At 40.6% G+C, this 17,536-nt stretch overlaps 2 protein-coding genes and 1 long non-coding RNA gene across 19 annotated transcripts in view; 1 reads left to right on the top strand and 2 right to left on the bottom strand.

Annotated features, from left to right (window-relative positions):
• Window positions 1-2,495, bottom strand: part of AFTPH (aftiphilin) — a 59,988-nt gene extending 57,493 nt beyond the window's left edge. For 14 of the 15 annotated variants that reach the window (XR_004987471.2, XR_004987472.2, XR_004987473.2 and 11 more), the window contains exon 1: window positions 2,356-2,486. The gene's annotated coding sequence lies outside the window, so the exon portion shown is untranslated. Of the gene's footprint in view, window positions 1-1,655; window positions 1,706-2,355 lie in introns of all 15 variants that reach the window. The other variant, XM_045580812.1, reaches the window with a different exon arrangement.
• On the top strand, window positions 1,496-4,883 carry LOC118717767. 3 transcript variants are annotated; one of them, XM_045580816.1, is made up of 2 exons: window positions 1,496-2,255; window positions 4,315-4,883. In XM_045580816.1, exons 1-2 carry the CDS (start codon window positions 1,570-1,572, stop codon window positions 4,316-4,318), a joined length of 690 nt encoding a protein of 229 aa, XP_045436772.1. In that variant the 5' UTR covers window positions 1,496-1,569; the 3' UTR covers window positions 4,319-4,883. The 3 variants fall into 3 exon arrangements, 2 of the variants coding, with proteins under 2 accessions (XP_045436772.1, XP_045436771.1); XM_045580815.1 differs by having other exon boundaries at window positions 3,180-4,883; XR_006741434.1 differs by lacking the exon at window positions 1,496-2,255 and adding an exon at window positions 2,549-2,690 and having other exon boundaries at window positions 3,180-4,883.
• Window positions 4,884-15,917: 11,034 nt separating this feature from the next.
• LOC118717836 lies at window positions 15,918-17,108 on the bottom strand. Its single transcript, XR_004987604.2, has 3 exons — window positions 16,938-17,108; window positions 16,328-16,378; window positions 15,918-16,015 (listed from the first exon to the last, which is right to left on the bottom strand). It is a non-coding gene; the product is annotated as an uncharacterized LOC118717836 (long non-coding RNA).
• Window positions 17,109-17,536: the final 428 nt, after the last annotated feature.

Below are 17,536 nucleotides of genomic sequence, written 5' to 3'. Positions count from 1 at the left end.
CTGGGGATGTGCCTGCAACCAACGTAAATGCCCTTGACCAGAATTGAACCCGGGACCTTCCAGTCCACAGATCTGAGCCAAACCGGTTTCGGCCCAAATCAGCTTGAGACTTAAAGACAGTAAATTTATGGTTCAAAACCCTTGGGCCCTTCCTAGATCCTTTATCCCTAATTTTCCAGAGGTAACTTTAATTCTGATTTGCCATTTCCCATTCCCAGGTATATTTTCATACTTTTGCTACATATTCCATGATTTCCAGAAAAAAAATATTGTATATTTTTGATTATGTTAAAACTATGTAAATGGTATATTATATCCTGGCTGTCACTTAACAGCTGTTTGACTTTAAGCAAGTTACTGACATCTCTCTGCCTCAATTTGTTCTCTGGAAAATGGAGAAAATGGGAATAAGCCTACTAGCTTATAGAGTTGCTGTGAGGATGAGATGAGTTAATGTACTGTATATCATTTAGAAAAGTAGTGTCTACCAGTGTTAGTAATTATATAAAGTTGCAAAAGAACTTGCAACTGTGTATATAAGTTTGTGTATTAGTTTTTAACTAACTGTAAGCAGAACAAATAAATATTTAAAATATTTTATAATAGGATTTACCTAGCTACATGATATTCATAAAGGCAATTGGAGTCTGCAAAATTTTATCAATGAAATTATGGACACATTATCTTTGTTTTGATATGGAATTATTTTTATAACAGTCTCTCAGTAAAAAAAAAAAAAATCAAGAAAACATCAAAATTGTAATGCCCTACATATTATGCTAAATCTACTCAATTTCTTTCAGGAGCCTTTTTAATATTTAAAAATATCTATTTAGAAAATTAATATATTTAACTGATACATAAACAGAAGAATTAGATCTAAATAGCATTTACTAGGTTCCATGTAATGGGCTAGATGTTTTACGCAGGCTCTGTCTTTTAATCCATGTGAAATAGCTTCATGGACAAAATTTAGAAGACTACCACAGGTACTTTGTTTAAACATATACACAGGGTATGGTAAAAATAGGTTTACAGCTGTAAGTACGCAAAACAGTTTATTCTTGTATTATTTATTAACTATTGTATTACTTTCCATAGGAACAACTTGCTCCACCCTCTACTTCTGGGAAGAGTTAAAAATTACTACAAAAAACGAACATTTAAGCCGACAAGGGGCACAAATGTAAACTTGCCTAAATTTTATCAACGCAATAATGTTGAAACATTTATTTCACCTAGAGTTTGGCGAACATCTGTATCTAAAAAGTTAACTGAAAGCAACAATTTAAATGTTAAAAAAGGATTCAACTCTCTCCCCCGCCCCGCCCCTCCCCTCCAACCCCCCAGACTGGGGAGTACCAACGCAGCCAGTGAAAGGGAAGATTCAAGTTCTACTTTTCTCCTCTCCTAAAGCGAGAACTTTGAAACGGAACCTTTGCTTTTGTCTCATTTATGTCCAGTAAAAAATATTCACAAGTATAAGTTCATCCTTCCCTGGCCCCAGTAGAAAATGTAGTGGGAAACCAAGCTACAACTTGCATTAACCAACAAAAGAAAAACCCATCCATGCTCAGTCCTTTCCTAGAAGAGAAGGGGCCCTGCCACACCGTTCACCCTACATTCTGCCCTCGGCCCAAGCAGGACGTGAGCACCTGCCAAGCTGGGCGCTTCAAGAATAATGGTCCAACTTTTCGGACGCAATCTGGGGAAGAGACACAGTTTATTTCTCGAGGAGCGCAAGAAAGGGAGCAGACAAGGTCCTCTCGGGAAGGGATGCACGAGCTTTGGGGGCCGAGAGTCTCCTCCGCCCGCAGGAGAATTCAAAATCCGCTTGCTTCCGAGAGACCCTTAGGAGCAGCACACTGTGGCTGCGGCCAGCCTCCGGCCTGGGCGAAACTGCAGGCAGTGTTTACACCTGTCACGAGGGAGGAGGAGGGAGAAAAAAGGGAGCCCCAGCAAAGCCCCAAACTTCTCAGCGGCTCCCGGGAGGGAGGGAGCGGCCCGGCGCGGAGCTGTGGGCAGGTGGCAGCGGAGGGACAGGGCGAGCCGGCGGCGGCGGCCGGGGAGGTGACGACGACTCTCACTTCCCCGGCCGGTGCCCGGGGTGGCAAGGAGGAAGCTGTACGCTTCGGCGCCGCCGCCGCCGCCGGCTTCCCCGCACCCGCCGCGGAAGAGGGCAGAGCCCGAGCCCGGAGCCCGCAGGCCCGCAGAGCCGGCACCTCCCCGCAGCCCCCGGGCTCCGCGGCAGACAGGTGCCCCCTGCCCCGGGGGCCAGGGTCTGGCGGGTGGGCTGGGTCCCCTCACCTTCTTCCTCCAAAGCGTCGCTGGGGGAAGAGGAGTGGTGGCGCTTACCTGGCTCGTCCGGGGCGGCCGCGATGGGCATGGCTCAGGGGCCCGGGGAGGAACGGGCTCCCCGGGGAAGGACTGGCTGTTCCGACGCGGAGCTGGCGGTGAGAGCGGAAGGCGATCTACTCACAGCCCTGTCAGCGAAGCAGCGCCATGGACGCCCACCCGGAGTTTCAGCGCTGCCGCGGAACCCCCATCCCATTACCCTCCGCCCTCTTCCGCCGCCGCCGCTGCCGCCGCCGCCGCCTCCTCCTCCTCCTCCTCCGCGGAGAGCCCCGCCCACTCCACACACTCTCCCATCATGCAGCGGGGGAACCGCTGTACGTCACTTCCGGGCGCAGGTGGCTGGGTCGGGGCCGGACGCAGGCGGCGGCCGGGGAGGCGTGTATATGTGTGTGTGTTGTGGGAGGGAACTCCAGGGGAGTTAGTGTCTCAACGCTACCCCGCGCAGGCGCCGTCGCGCAGAGCGCCGGCCGCCATTTCGGGTGAGGGCAAGTTGCCCTACTCTCTACTTCCGGGGGAGTCACGGAGACGTTGGAGGTCGGGGAAAGGCGGCGACGTCCTTCCGCCCTCCGCCGCCCCCCGAGGCGGCGTTTGGGACGAGGGACAGGTGCTTCCGCGCCGGTTCCTAGTAAGGTCCAGCTCAACACGAGCTAAGTCTCCTGCTCACCAAATAAATTTACTAAAATTTTACATACATTTTGAAATACCGAATTCCATCTTTAAAAAAGCAACGTGGAGCGCGGATCGGCGTGTCCTTTCCGCCCCCGAAAAAAAACGACTTTTTCATCCGCGAATCTCTTCCTCTTTTTGCATTCGATCTGACAGAGAAGAGGAAGCTGATGTTTAGCAAATAAAGAAGAGGTGGTTGTACGTGAAACGTACGAGGGGAAGGAAGAGGGAAAGTCGCCGCCGAACGGACAAGTCTTCTCAAAGACGGGATTTTGTTCACGGATGGAAGCTGTGGTCTTTTTATTTATTTTTGTTATTATTTTTTTATTTTTTTAACCGATGCTGCGGGAGAATAGCCGATGAAATGAAAGACATCAAATAACACTGCTGCGTTTCTCTAACGGGTCATAACAGGTTCTTTTCCTACCATCAGTCCTGAGCCGTTGGCCATCGCGTGTTGATAAGTTTCACGCCCCCCGGCGTTTATCATTGAATAGTTAGGACGCCGCCGCCGTGAAATTCAGGAGGTTATTGTCATCGTCTGGGGTGACGAGCCGGGGCTCCGATCACCAGATCGCGAACCCTAATGTAAAGTATTCCACAATAGCAAAGCTCCACAAGCTACCCCGAGAAACAGGAGGAAAAACACCCCCTTCGGCAACGGGAAGTGTCCACCCCTGTGAGTGGAGGAATTTCACAAACCCGGGGAAGAGAAGGACAAAAGCAGTTCATCATGGTCCATCCCGACTCTGCAGTGTTCTAGGCACATTAACGTGGACAGACCCGCATGTGTCTACAAACTCATTCGCTGTCAGATGACTACATAATTTTATATTGCGTAGACTACATAATTTTACATTGGAGTACCACCCATTGCCTCGTGGCCGTGCTGGATTTTTTGGTTATTGTTAAAGCGAGAATAATCTACTAATATATGGCTTGTCAAATTTATTCCTATTGCATTTCGCCCCCTGCTGGTTTTAGCTGCATGATTGAATGTACATATATGTGTTAGTATCTATGTTTATTACCAAAGAAGGAAAGAAAACTGTGTGTGTAGAAACTGGAAATTAGTTATTTTAAATGAACACATGCCTGTTTTTACTTGATAGCTCTACTCAATAGAAATGTTAGGATAATAAGAACATATGATAAAATCTTAAAGCTGAACCTATATCAAGAAAATGTTTAAAGTGAAATAATTAACATCAGAACATTCAAAAGAAAACCCTGCTTTCAGAAAAAAATATCTTCCTGGTTTCATACATAACATGGGATTATGACTTTTTTCAGGTAAATGCAGAAGCCAATTCTGTTCACTAAGGACAATTAAGAAATCAGAGTCCAACGCTATACATAGAACTATTTGTCCAGCTGACTTGTGAGTGCAATCAACCAATTGTAATTGGTAATCCTACCATAATTCTGAAGACAGCATTTCAATGCTTGTGAAATTGTATTGCAAAAGCAAAGTATTTATATCTGAATGTTTTTAAAATGATGAATCTATGAGAAACACTATATTCATTGCATTTGGGTCCAATGATAGTATTGTTTTTGTTTACCTTTTAAAAATTATGACTGTAACTAACTACATTAAGCTAAGATTTTGTATCAAGAAAAGAAAAAATAAATGATCTTGTTTTTTTTCTCCTGTGCAGAATTTTTGTAAAGTTGTAGTCATCATATAAGTTGATTTTGTATCCTTTTGTTCACTTACTAGTATGTTATAAGCATTTCCTACTATTGCTTAACATTTTATAAAACCTTAATTTTACTCTCCTACATAGTTTCAATGGACTGATTTATCCATTATCCTACTCATAGATATTTTCCACTATTATAAATAATATTTTGATGAACAGTTTTTGCATGTGGCTTTGTCTGATTTTTAGGAATTTCTTTTCAATATAAAAATGGTTGAGCCAAAAGGCTATATTTTACTGGTACATCATCATCTCATATTATTTCTTAAAAGACTTCCAATTTACACTGTCACTAGTGATATAGAAATATACCAATTTTACCTCCTCACCAGCAGTGGATAATAATTAAAAGAAATAAAAAGATAAAATTATATTTTATAGACTAAAAGTTGAAAGGAACTTAAACTCATATTGTATAAAATATCAACAAACAAACAAGCACAAAACTCCAGCAACGTGTGATTCTGGAAAAGTAATTTACACTGACTTTGTATAAATTACTTAACCTCTGGACCTCAGATGTGTCAAATGAGAGGAGAACTAGACCACAGATTCGCAACTCTACTAGGACAAGTAACTACTGTGTTTAGCACATGTAACTCTGAGAATATGGTCAAAGATTTGACCCTTTCTGCAGAAAATGCTCATCCCCCAGATGCTCAAATTTCTTAAACCGAAATCTCATTAATGGAAAAGAGTCTATAATTGCCAGCTTAAGAAACCCTCTAAGGTCCTTTCCATACTTAAATATTTTTCTATGATTTGATTTTATAACCCAGTGAACATGTTTTAGTGGATAGTGATGTAGTCATAGGTGCATTACTATTCAGCACACTTAAACTAGAGCTATAGGTATCAATCTGATTAGATGATAAAAAAGTGAATTTTCTGAATAAATATGAATTTTATAATGAATATTACTTTAAAACTAAGTCAATATTTTATTACTTATGGATATGTATTTTATAGTAAAGTATAAAAATATGGACTGGCATGATATACACAAATTCATTATGGACTAGTATGAAATGGGTCAAAAAGTATTAAGACTTATCTGTAATTGCAATGTTTTATATCTGATGTAAATGTGACAAATCATTTAAATTTTTCCAGCTTTATTAAGATATATTTGGCAAGTAATTACATTTAAAGTATGAAACTTGATGTTTTGATTAAACCATTTACATTTAATTCTAGGTGGAGGGTATATGGATGTTTATTATATAATTATGAAATATTTTTTAACCATGAAGAAAATATATTCATTTTTTTTCATGGTTAAAAAAATAACTTTTCCAGGATCAGTTAGTTTAAAACTATGAATTGTGAAAAAAATAAAACTATGAATTGTGAACAGGGACCTAGAGATAGTTCTTGATTATGCTAATGCTAATATATTAGATTTGCAGAATATTTCAAAGTATATTAAATCTTTAAGTATATTATATCTTCTGACTCTCACACAGATCTCTATAGAGTCAATTAATGCCATTTTACAGAAGATGTGGCCACATAGGTCTAGTAATATTTAATGTCGTTTTCTAATACTTTTTAAAAATCGAATTTATTTAAACAATACAACAAAATTTAATCAACAATATAGTTGCCGTTGTTTTCTACTACTTGTGCCCAACGCTCAGGAAGCATTTTAATCCCTCTGTTGTAAAATTCTTGTGATTTTGATGCAAAAAATTCGGTCAATGCATTTTTGAGGCATTCTTCATTATTAAATTTTTTTCCAAGAAGGAAGTTTTGCAAAGAACGAAACAAATGGTAATCGGAAGGGGCAATATCAGGAGAATATGCAGGTTGAGGGAGAACTTCCCATTCCAACTGGCGCAGTTTTTCAGCAGTGATTCTTGCAGTATGCGGTCGTGCGTTATCGTGGTGAAGAATTACGCCCTTCCGATTAATCAGCGCGGGTTCTTTTTCTCTTAAAGCTTGGGCTAACCTTTCCAATTGGGCACTATACACTGCACTTGTAATGGTTTGGTTAGATGGTAAAAGTTCATAAGGAAGAATTCCTTTAAAATTCCACCAAACACACAACATCACTTTTTTCGCATGCAAGTCAGGTTTTGGCGTGGGCTGCGGAGCCTCATTTTTGTCCAACCATTGAGGCCACCTTTTCAAATTAATATACAGCACCCATTTTTCATCTCCGGTAACAATTTGCTCTAAAAACGGCAAACTGTTTTGACGAGAGAGGAGGGAACTGCAAATTGTGACTCTTTGATTACGGTTGTTGTCGGTCAACTCATGAGGAACCCATTTTCCAAACTTTTGGACTTTGTCAAGTGCACGCAATTGATTGGAAATTGTTTTTTGTGAACAATTTAAAGTTGTCGCAAGCTCTTGTTGGGTAATTTGAGGATTTTGCACCAAAAGAGCTTGAAGAGCTTCTTGATCAAAATTGGACACACGGCCTCGACCACTCTTGTCATCTAACAAAAAATTTCCCTCGCAAAATTTCTCAAACCAACACTGGCATTTTCTGGCACTAACTGCATCTTGACCAAGAGCACTACAGATGTTTTTTGCAGCCTCACTTGCTTTTCTTCCTAATTGGAACTCATAAAGCATGCAGTGCCGAATATGCTCTTCATCCGCCATCTTCTTAGCCCTAGTTTTGCAACAAAAACCAAACCAAACACAAACTTTTTCAAGCAAAACTTGTTAATTGCACTTCACACGTTCTGTAGATACCACGTGTTTGAAGGTTATGTCAATACAAGTCAACGCCAAGCAAGATTTTAAACGAATGTTTAAAACAACATTAATTATTACTAGACCCGATATTTTGAGATTTGTTCAAGATCAAAAAGTTAGAGATGGAATTAGGACTAGAACAGTGACATCTTGATTCACAGCCCCACCCTCCTATACCATCTGGCCTTCTCACTACAGAAGAGAAATTTTATGGTCCCTAAGTTTCTTCATGGGTAAAAGAAAATTTGCCTCATTTTGTCATTTAATATGCTTTTCCATTTTCTTTATGTTTGAATTATTTTCTAAAGGAGTTTTTTTCTTCTTACAATGAGTAAGGTTAATAAATGGAACATGCTTTCACTATAATCTAAAGTACTGTGCATACAGAATTGAAGCCAATGAAAATTTGCTGTAAAAAGTTTAGCAGCAGGGGAAACTATGTAGTACAAAAGTAGTCTCTCCCCCTAGTTTAAATATATATTATTGATTTCAGAGAGGAATGGAGAGGGAGATAGAAACATCAATGATGAGAAAAAAATCATTGATTGGCTGCCTCCTGCATGCCCCACACTGGGGATTGAGCCTGCAACCCTGGCCATGTGCCCTGACCAGGAATCAAACTATGACCGCCTGGTTCATAGGTTGATGTCCAACCACTGAACCACACCAGCTGGGCCTCCTAGTTTTACAGGTAAGATTTATATTGTCCTAAGAGGTTAAATGACAATGATGTCCTCAGTCATCCAGTTGGATTCTTGAGAACTAGAAACCAGATTTCATGTTCCTAATACAGAGTAAATTCCATTTTTAGTCCCCATTACTTCTTGTTTGATACAATCTTCTTTTTTTTTCCTTTCACCAAAGCACATAAGAAACCAATACTATTTGGGATCCAAATAAACTTGTTTTCCATATACTCAGCTGGCTATGACCATAATATAAGATGTGCTGAAGATAAACATTCATGCTAGGTATGAATTGTGTTACACATGAAATAACAGTATAAAAAGAAGCTTGTTTTATAACAACAATATGATTAAACTTTTTTGTTGCTAATGTTTTTGTTGCTGGATTGATGGAGACTTCCCCATTTTATACTTGGTGAAACAACAGAGATTTTGTTTCTTAATCATTCTGACTGGTCTTTGTAGGACTTGCTTATCAAGTCTATTGCATAAATAATGAAAATTACAATGTAATGTTTTGATACTTTCTGGATTACTGGATAGCTAGAACATTCTGGACAGATATTCAAAATGTCAAGACAGTACAGACCTTTCCAAAGATAAAGTTTTAAAGGATAGGCTCCTGGTGGTAGAAATTCAAATTAATACATAACATTTAAAGTAAGGTCCCTGAAGACATTTCCTAAATGTAGAGGAAGAAAGGCTCATACCTAAATTTAACTCCTCTTTTGTTGGCTTTATTAACATGTTAAAATGACCATCACAGAAGTCATTGGCAAATTAAATGTGCTACTTAAAAAATAAGTAGAGCTACATTCATTGTTCAAAATGATAGCTACTAACCACATGCGGTTGTTTAGCATTCAGAACTTGTGTAGTCTATATTGAGATGTGCCACAGGATTTTGAAGACCTAGTTCAAAAATTAATTTAATAATTTAAAGCTATTGATTACATTTTAAAATTATGTTAGATATATTTGATTAAGTAAAGATTTTTAAATTAATTTCTTCTGTTTCTTTTCACTTAGAAAAAATGTAGCTACTAGAATATTTTACATCACATAGTATTTCAAATTCTGTTTTTATTGTACAATGCTGAACTAGAGTATTACCTTTGTGTAGAACTTCCATCTGTTTTTAACTTTGTGTGGTAGTGGGATCCAGAGAAATGTGGCAGAGATAGTTTCATGAAAATTATACTTGCATGAGGACAGAGATTTCTGTCTGTCTTATCCATTTTCATATTCCCAACTTCAAGAATATTGCCTGGCACATAGTGATGAAATGATATTTGTTGAAGATAGAACATTTTCTTAAGTCAATGGACTCTTTTCTAAAAATAAAACCAAACAAATTAATAGTTAAATGTTACTAGCTTTAATGAGGCTTTGCTATTTATCATGTTCTTCAATGGTTTTATAGTTATCCTATTCTTGGTTACTTTTGTAATTTGTCTTTTAAAATTAATTAACAATTATGTACTCAGCATTGTGCTGAGGGACTGTAAAGAAATAGGCCTTGGTTCTTGCCCATAAACAAAAGATTTTACAGTCTAGTTAGAGAGACAAGACTAATAGACTTAGACAACTTTAACATCGAAACTTCTCATTCTTTAAAATGGAGAACAATTAAATGCTGAGGTGCATAGGATTAACAAAGAAACGGGGATTCAGAGAAGAGGGAGATCTGCTGTCATAGTTGGGAGAAGCTTCACTTCAGACATGGGTTTGCCCTCATGTATCTGATTGGCTCTACTGGAGGGGTACTTCTCCAGACTCCTCTATGCCCAGCGCCTGAGGCCCGCCCCTCCTTGCACCAGCCCTTCCTTCTGAGGGTGTTCTCTCAACACTGTGCTACTTTGGGAAGTGTGGTTCCTGTTAAGTAGTGCTCTCATGCTATAACTCCTGAATTATCTCTAGGATCTTCTACATTACGGGAAGAACTTCAATACAACCCTCTCATTGTTATTTCTCAGGGTCCTACCATATGTTGTCCTCCATGTTTCTAATATGTTGCATGTTCCTCCACTCCAAAGCCATATTTCTGTGACCCTCATGGCTATCCTTTCTTCACCTCATTGGTCAGGTCAGGTAGCAGCAGTTCCATGAAAACCATCCGTGGAAATCTCCCTGTACCCGTGAGAACTTCTACCCGGGCAATGCTGCTAAGCCAGTAGATGATGCGCCCTGTGCCCAGCCAATGCTCCTTCAAGCCTGCCCCATCACACTCCTGACCTGCGGTGGAAGCTCAGAGCTTGCAACCAGGCTTGGGATGCCGGCATTCTGGTGACCGCTCCTGTTGTCACAAAGAGAAGCAGCTTGGTCCATGGAGAGAGAATTCCATTCACAGGGGGGTATACCCAGGTCAGGACCCTAGCAACATCACAGCCCCTTACACAGAACTTCCCTCAGCTGTAAAAATCAAGACAGAGCCCCTGTCTCAGAGCTGCTATCCAGACGAGATGAACTACTGTGTGTAAGAGATTCCAACACAGAGCCTCGTGTTGGTCCTTTAATGGAAAATCCTACTGCCACTCAACTGACCTGTTTACCGCCCTCCCACCCCCCTCGCGCCCCCAACCAGTAATTCAAAACCAGGGTTGATTTTTCCCTCTCCCACCACACTCCTACCCCAGGATATTTGGTAATGTCTGGAGGAACTTTTGGATGTCCCAGCTTGGGAGGGGGTGTAATTGGCACGGAGGAGGTAGAGGCCAGAGAAGCCGCTATGGCTTCTACAATGCAGAGGGTGACCTCCATAAGAAAGAATTATTCAGCCCAAGACATCAGTAGTGCTGAGGTTGAGAAACGCACAACTGCTAGTTGCTTCTGTAATGTCTCAGGTAATTCTGTCCACTGGGGCCATTACTCCCAAGTCCTTCAAGTGTCTGCCACTGCTCCCAGAAACCAAATTGCCACACCTGCTTTCCAGACAACTCCCTACAGCCATTATGGACACCGGCTGGCGTGTTAGAGCTGACAGAGACAATAATTCCAGTGTACTAGCCCCCGGGCCCATATTAAGTGCACCAGACCCTTAATTGTTATTGCTCTGTGGGTCCCATGAAGTTAAACATTGCAGTACTGCTTTTCCTTTTAGGAAATCAGACCAGACTTCTCCCAGAACAGGGCATGAGAGACTTGTGCAGGGAGTCTGCTGGGACCTTCCTATTCTACAAGGTGCAGGAGGACAAATCCTGAGACCCTGGCCAGGATCTTTGCCTTCGTTGACACTATCAAGATGAGAATCACTCATCATTTTCGGTGAGCCAGGCAGCCCAAAGCTAAGGACTCAGAAGCACACAGCATCCCCGGGAGCTGACTCTCACTTCTCTCTACACCTTTAGTCCTGCTGTGACCCTGTCTTAGTTCTATTTTGCCTCATCCAACCTGCTGTACATTACTTTTGCTCCCCACTTCCCAGACTGAAAAGCAAAGGCAACTGGACACAGCGAGCTTCCTGATGGGATGTAACGTGAAGTGCAGAGACCTCAGATGAAACAGGCAGATCACAGCAGTACGGAGAAGGCAGAAGTACACAGTGTTCGTGCCAAATATAGTTAACCTGAATCTAAATTAGCCTCTGCATCTACCTGCCAGGTGACAGGAAATACTGGAGGAACAAGTTAAACAGGATTACAAAGCAACAGTCATACCGATCCAGTGCTTTAGATTATTTCCCAAAACAAAAAACTTCCAAAAGGGATCTTCTAGATTAAAAGAGGTTTAAGATAAGTAACAACCAAATGCTATGTGTGCCGGTTCTTTAGAGGATCCTTATTTGAATAAGCCAGTTATAAAAGACATTTGGGGGATAATGGAGGAAATCTGAATGTGGACTGGCATTAAATGTTCTTGAGAAATGACTGTTACATTTTTTAAGGTATAATAATGAAATTATTAATATGTATGAGAACATCTTTACTGCTTAGAGGTGACTAAAGTGTGATGATGTGTGTAATTTATTTTAAAATGGTTCAACACCCTCCCCTCCATAAACATAGCGATAAAGCAAATATGGCAAAGCCTAGCAGTTATTGAACCAAATGTAGGTGGTTGACACTTGTTTATTGTATTATCCTTTCTACTCTTCTGCTCTTTCGAATAATGTGAAGTGAAAGAAAAGACTACTGAAAAATACCCGACTGTACAGATGAGTTCTGGCTCTCCCTTACACTGATTTCCAAACTCCTGCATTCCCTAGGCAATCATTGTCAGACGCACATCTCCGATTCTGGAGCAGCTTGAGTCAACAGCAACCTTGTAAAGGGTTTTAAAGATGTAGAAAGGGGAAAACGAACACAGACTGCCACTTCCAAATCAATTGTAATCTGTTTAAACCCTCTAATGTGCACAAATACAGTAGAATGACACGTCTGCTCAACAAGGAGTTCTCTAATGCAGTGTGAGCAGGAGGACAGCGGGAATTATATTATCAGTGGTAGTGTACTATTTAAACAGCAGTACCTGCTGAAGCCTTCTCAGTGGTTTTCCAGTACTGTTTCCTCTGCTTGGAGTGCCCTTCCTGCTTCTTACAGTGAACAATTGTTTTTTTCTTTCTCCCTCCCTCCCTCCCTTCCTCCCTCCCTCTCTCCCTCCCTCCGTCTCTCCTTCCTTTTTTTTTTTTTTTTTTTTTTTTTTTTTTTTTTTTTTTTTTTTTTTTTAGAGAGCTCAGCATCTTATCTAAGTATAGGAAACTCCTTTTCTATGTATAGGAAAATCATCAAAATTATGAATCTTTGCCTTCCTCTAGTGTAAAAGCTCAAAGTGCCAGTGTGGGGAATTAAAGACAGCTGCAGAAATTTTTTTTTTTTTTTTTTTTTTTTGCAACTCTTTGCATTTGAGATGGGGTTTGTCTTGCTCTTCTTTGAGTGCATGCTAGCCAGTGGCCTGATCTGCCCAATAGAATGGTGCTGTGTACCTTTTCAGGCTGAGCATTAAGAGTTCTGGAGCTTCTGCCTTCGCTGCTTAAAACGCTCCCTCTTGGAAGAGAGACATCATGTGAAAGGCACAGCTTCCCTGAGGGCACCACACTGAGGGAAGCCCAGTGGATATGATGAGGACCTAGGGAGGAAAGCCGGCCTGCTCCAGTTTCATCTCTTTGTCAGTCTCATTCTTTCCTCAGCCAAGTAATGCTCCACCAGTCAACACTGGCTGATTAAGTAGAAAAGGAATTTTCTTGAAATGATACTAAGTAGCTCACAGAAGAATATTAGGTAGCTGACTGAGCTCCCAGCTCACAGCCAGCCATATGAGTGAGCATTCAGATGATTTTAGACTCAGCAGATGCCACTTGGAGCAGGACTGTCCAGTTGAGTCCAGTCAACCTATAGAAGCTGGAGATATAATAATGGTTGTTGATGATAAGCCACTCAGTTTTAGAGGTGGTAGTTATCCCACAAAGAAAGCTAGGCAGATACTTTCCCAGCTTCTTTTTTTGTTTGTTTGTTTGAATTTCTTTATTGATTAAGGTATCACATATTTGTTCTTATCCCCCCATTCCCATCCCAAACCCCTCCCCACCCCTTTGTTGTCCGTGACCACTGGTTAGGCTCATATGGATGCACACAGTCCTTTGATTGATCTCTCCCTTTATCCCCACTCTCTCATACCCCTGAGGTCCGATAGTCTGATCCATGCCTCCTTGTCTCTGGGTCTGTTCTTGTTCATCTTTCCCTGCTTCTTTTGCAGCTAGGTGTAGCATTTGACCTAGGTCTTGCTAAGCAGATGCCTCTCCCAAGACTTTGAATTGGGAACCAATGACACATACAATAGAAACAAGAACAACAGTGAACTTTCCCAATAGTGATGGTAGCCATTGCAGCGAGACTAAACTGAGGCAGTAGGAACTAGTTGCTGTTTAATGTTCAGGGCCAGTGGCACTGACTATGCCATGGCACGATTATCTCTGGCATGATTTTGGGAGATGTTTCTGTCTGTGTGGACAATGAACCTGGTTCGTGAGTCATCCAGGAAATTCTGAGCTACCTAATATATTTTTAATAAATTTCTTTTCTAGTTAATTGAAAGAATGCCAGTTTCTGATGCTTATAATTAAGAACTCTGATATATACATACTCCTCAAACTAGCTGGCTTTTTTTTTTTTTTTTTTCCTTAAGATAAAATTCAAAGCTTAAGAAAAATTCCTCCTGGACACCTTCACAGACATCTTTTCAGTATTCTATCCCTTTCCTCCATTTTTTTTTCTCTTCTTTTAAGCCCTTGACGTGCCTTGTGTGTATGTATAATAATGCTCTTATCATATCTATTATAGTTTTCAATTTCATAAACTATCTCTAATGCCTAGTATAGTGTTCATCTAACATTTGTTGGATGAATAATTGAATAAATGAAATTTAGTATATTTATAACAGTTCTGGACACAAATGGACATCATCTCAAAAACATTTTTTTTTTTTTACCATTCATAGAATTGTCAAAATAGAGCAAATTTTAGAGTATTGCTTTTATAAAATACTACTGTGAATTCTTTGGCTATTATTGATAATCATCTTAATGGATTCCTTCTCATCCTAGTAACTGTTCCCCTTTTATGCACTGCCAGAGAAATTTCCATTTTTATTCCCATGATTACTTTTATTCTTTTTTTATGTAAAAATGTTGAGAGTGTAGGTTTAAAAATCCATTTACTGACATTCCCTAGAGTATTTAAATATTTGAAAGGAGGAGTTGAATAAGAAAAATCATTTTAGAAGAAGAGAGATGATAGATACATAGCATAGAGCTTCTAGTCTCATGTTTCATGAAATCATGGCAAACACATTTGAGTTAAAGGTGAGAACAACTACTTCTATGGTCAAAATCCAGCTATGATGAAGGATTCTCCCATGGCACCAGGGTCCCCAGGCGTGGGCAGTGGCGACTGTGTCATGCAAAGTTCCACAGGTGAGAGTGAAGTGCACCAAGGATTAAGACCTGTTAAGACAAGGGACCATTTGTTTTCTTTTGGCTATTAGCTTATTAAGACCTACCAACACTAACACATTGTGGACCAGTAAATTTATTGCTAGCTTTACCTAGTGGCCATATAAGTTTTTATTGAACGAGTACACAATATTTTACATAAATGTTAAGGGCACGCTTTAAAATTAAATACCCGTTGCATTTTGAAGTTATTTATTACTTGTTCTTACAATCTAATATCTTTTTAAAGTATGATACTTTCTAAAGCACTGTGCAATATGAAGTTGAATGAAACAAAGCTGGCAAATTCTCGTGATCCATCCGCAATGTTTTAAGTGGTGTATCAAGACTCGATCTCAGATGCTGAGGAGTTATACAGATGAATAAGATATTCCCTGTCCTCCAGGAGTTTGCAAACTGGTATCAGGTCCATACAAAGATTTTGCATGTTTTATGTACTTTTCTATATGTTTTATAATCTCATAAGACAATTGCTAAAAAAAAAAAAAAAATAACAGTCTCTCCCTCAAGGATCCATGTGAGGTCTAGATGAGATGCTGCAAATAAAGTATTAAATACAGGGCTTAGGACAGAGGTCTTCAAACTTCTCTCATTATGAGAGTCACCTGGTGGAGTTGTTAAAACACAGATTCCCGGATCCCAACTATAAGAAGTGCTATCAGGAATCTATGTTTTAACACCTCCACCAGGTGATTCTCATAATGAGAGAAGTTTGAAGACCCCTGGCTTAGGACATAAGAAGCTCCAGCAGATGTCAGCTGTGACTGATGTTGTGGTGATTCCATGGGTGTTGTATACCTAACAATTGAGAAGACAGAACCAATCTCTTCCCGCCATATCAACAGCATGGAGTTTAAGATGGACAACCGATGCCAAGAAGAGGATGGCATACCTTGAATACTGTGGCTCATCTCAGGACTCCTGAGCATGGGTGAAGTGGATCAGTGCTCTAGGTCAGCGTTTTTCAACCGCTGTTCCGCGGCACACTAGTGTGCCGCGAGATGTTGCCTGGTGTGCCGTAGGTGCAGACAAGACAAGAATTTTATAATTTTTCACTATTTTGTTTACTTAATATTTCATAATAAAGTAATTATAAAATACTTTCGTTGTGTTTATTTGATTCCTATTCAAGAGAATTACTTTATATATAGTCAATTTAGGCACAGAGTTAAATTTTTTAACATTTTCTAATGGTGGTGTGCCTCGTGATTTTTTTCATGAAACAAGTGTGCCTTTGCCCAAAAAAGGTTGAAAAACACTGCTCTAGGTTTCCCAAGGTTCTTCCTTCATTGTTGTTCCCAAAGCAGTTTCTGGAGTGAGGCGAAGCAGGGTTGAATCTTGGGTTATACTTAGGTATAAAAGAGAAACTATAAAATCTGTGCACTAAAAAACTGGGGTTTTTGGTTCCCAGCCCTTGGGAGCTTTCATGAGCTCGCCATGGTGCTTTTATCCTTCCACAAGTATAATACACACTAAAGGCCCAATGCATGAAGATTCATGCAAGAATGGGCCTTCCTTCCCCTGGCTGCTGGCATTGCCTTTGCTCCAGCCTGGAGCTGCCTTTTCACCTTCCCACGCTGCCCAAAGGCCCTGAGTGGCCATGGCAACAATGCAAGCATCCTGCCCCTTGCCGCATCGGTGCCGCTCGATGCAAATTAACCCATCATCTTTGTTGTGTTAATTTTCATACTTACTCCTGATTGGCTGGTGGGTGTCATGAAGGTACAGTCAATTTGCATCTTTCTCTTTTATTAGTGTAGATATACTCAATTGTTTACTGAATGAGTGAGCACATAAGTCTTCAATACATCACCTGTGTTAAGTCTGTTACCTTCCACAAAATATGTCCATCCCGACCAATTGACGTACCAAGGCGCCTGCTAAGAGAATGCAAGTTAATCCTCTCTGTAGCACTCAGCTTGGAGAAGTGTGACTAAAGCTCACTCTTGCCAGCTCCATCGCAGATCAGTCATCTAGATCTGCAGTCATGCAGCCACTTAGGACCACCATTCTCTGGTGGGGCGTGTCTCAAGACTCCCTTTGTTGCCAAAACTGGTTTGGCTCAGCCGTAGAGCCCTGGACTGAAAGGTCCCAGGTTCGATTCCAGTCCAGGGCATGTACATTGGTTGCGGGCACATCCCTGGTAGGGGATGTGCAAGAGGCAGCTGGTCAATGTTTCTATCTCATCAACGTTTCTGGCTCTCTATCTCTCTCCCTTCCTCTCTGTAAAAAATCAATAAAATATATTAAAAAAAAAAAAAAAAGACTCCCTTTGTTGACCACGGTCTTTGAGCCACTTCTGGGTATGCTGGGTACCTGGCCATCTGTTTCAAATTCTATCTTGAAGCTGTTTCCAGAGTGACCTATCTGTATTACAAGTATAATTGTGTCATTTATTATCCAAAACATTTCACTTGTTTCTCCCAGCCTGCCTGAATGATAAAAGCCAGAACTATTTTGCTTAGTAA

This window comes from Pipistrellus kuhlii, unplaced genomic scaffold, assembly GCF_014108245.1.
Source record: "Pipistrellus kuhlii isolate mPipKuh1 unplaced genomic scaffold, mPipKuh1.p scaffold_m20_p_13, whole genome shotgun sequence".
Lineage (NCBI taxonomy): Eukaryota > Metazoa > Chordata > Mammalia > Chiroptera > Vespertilionidae > Pipistrellus > Pipistrellus kuhlii.
Note: the sequence above shows the minus strand (reverse complement) of the source record. Positions and strands in the feature narration are given on the sequence as shown.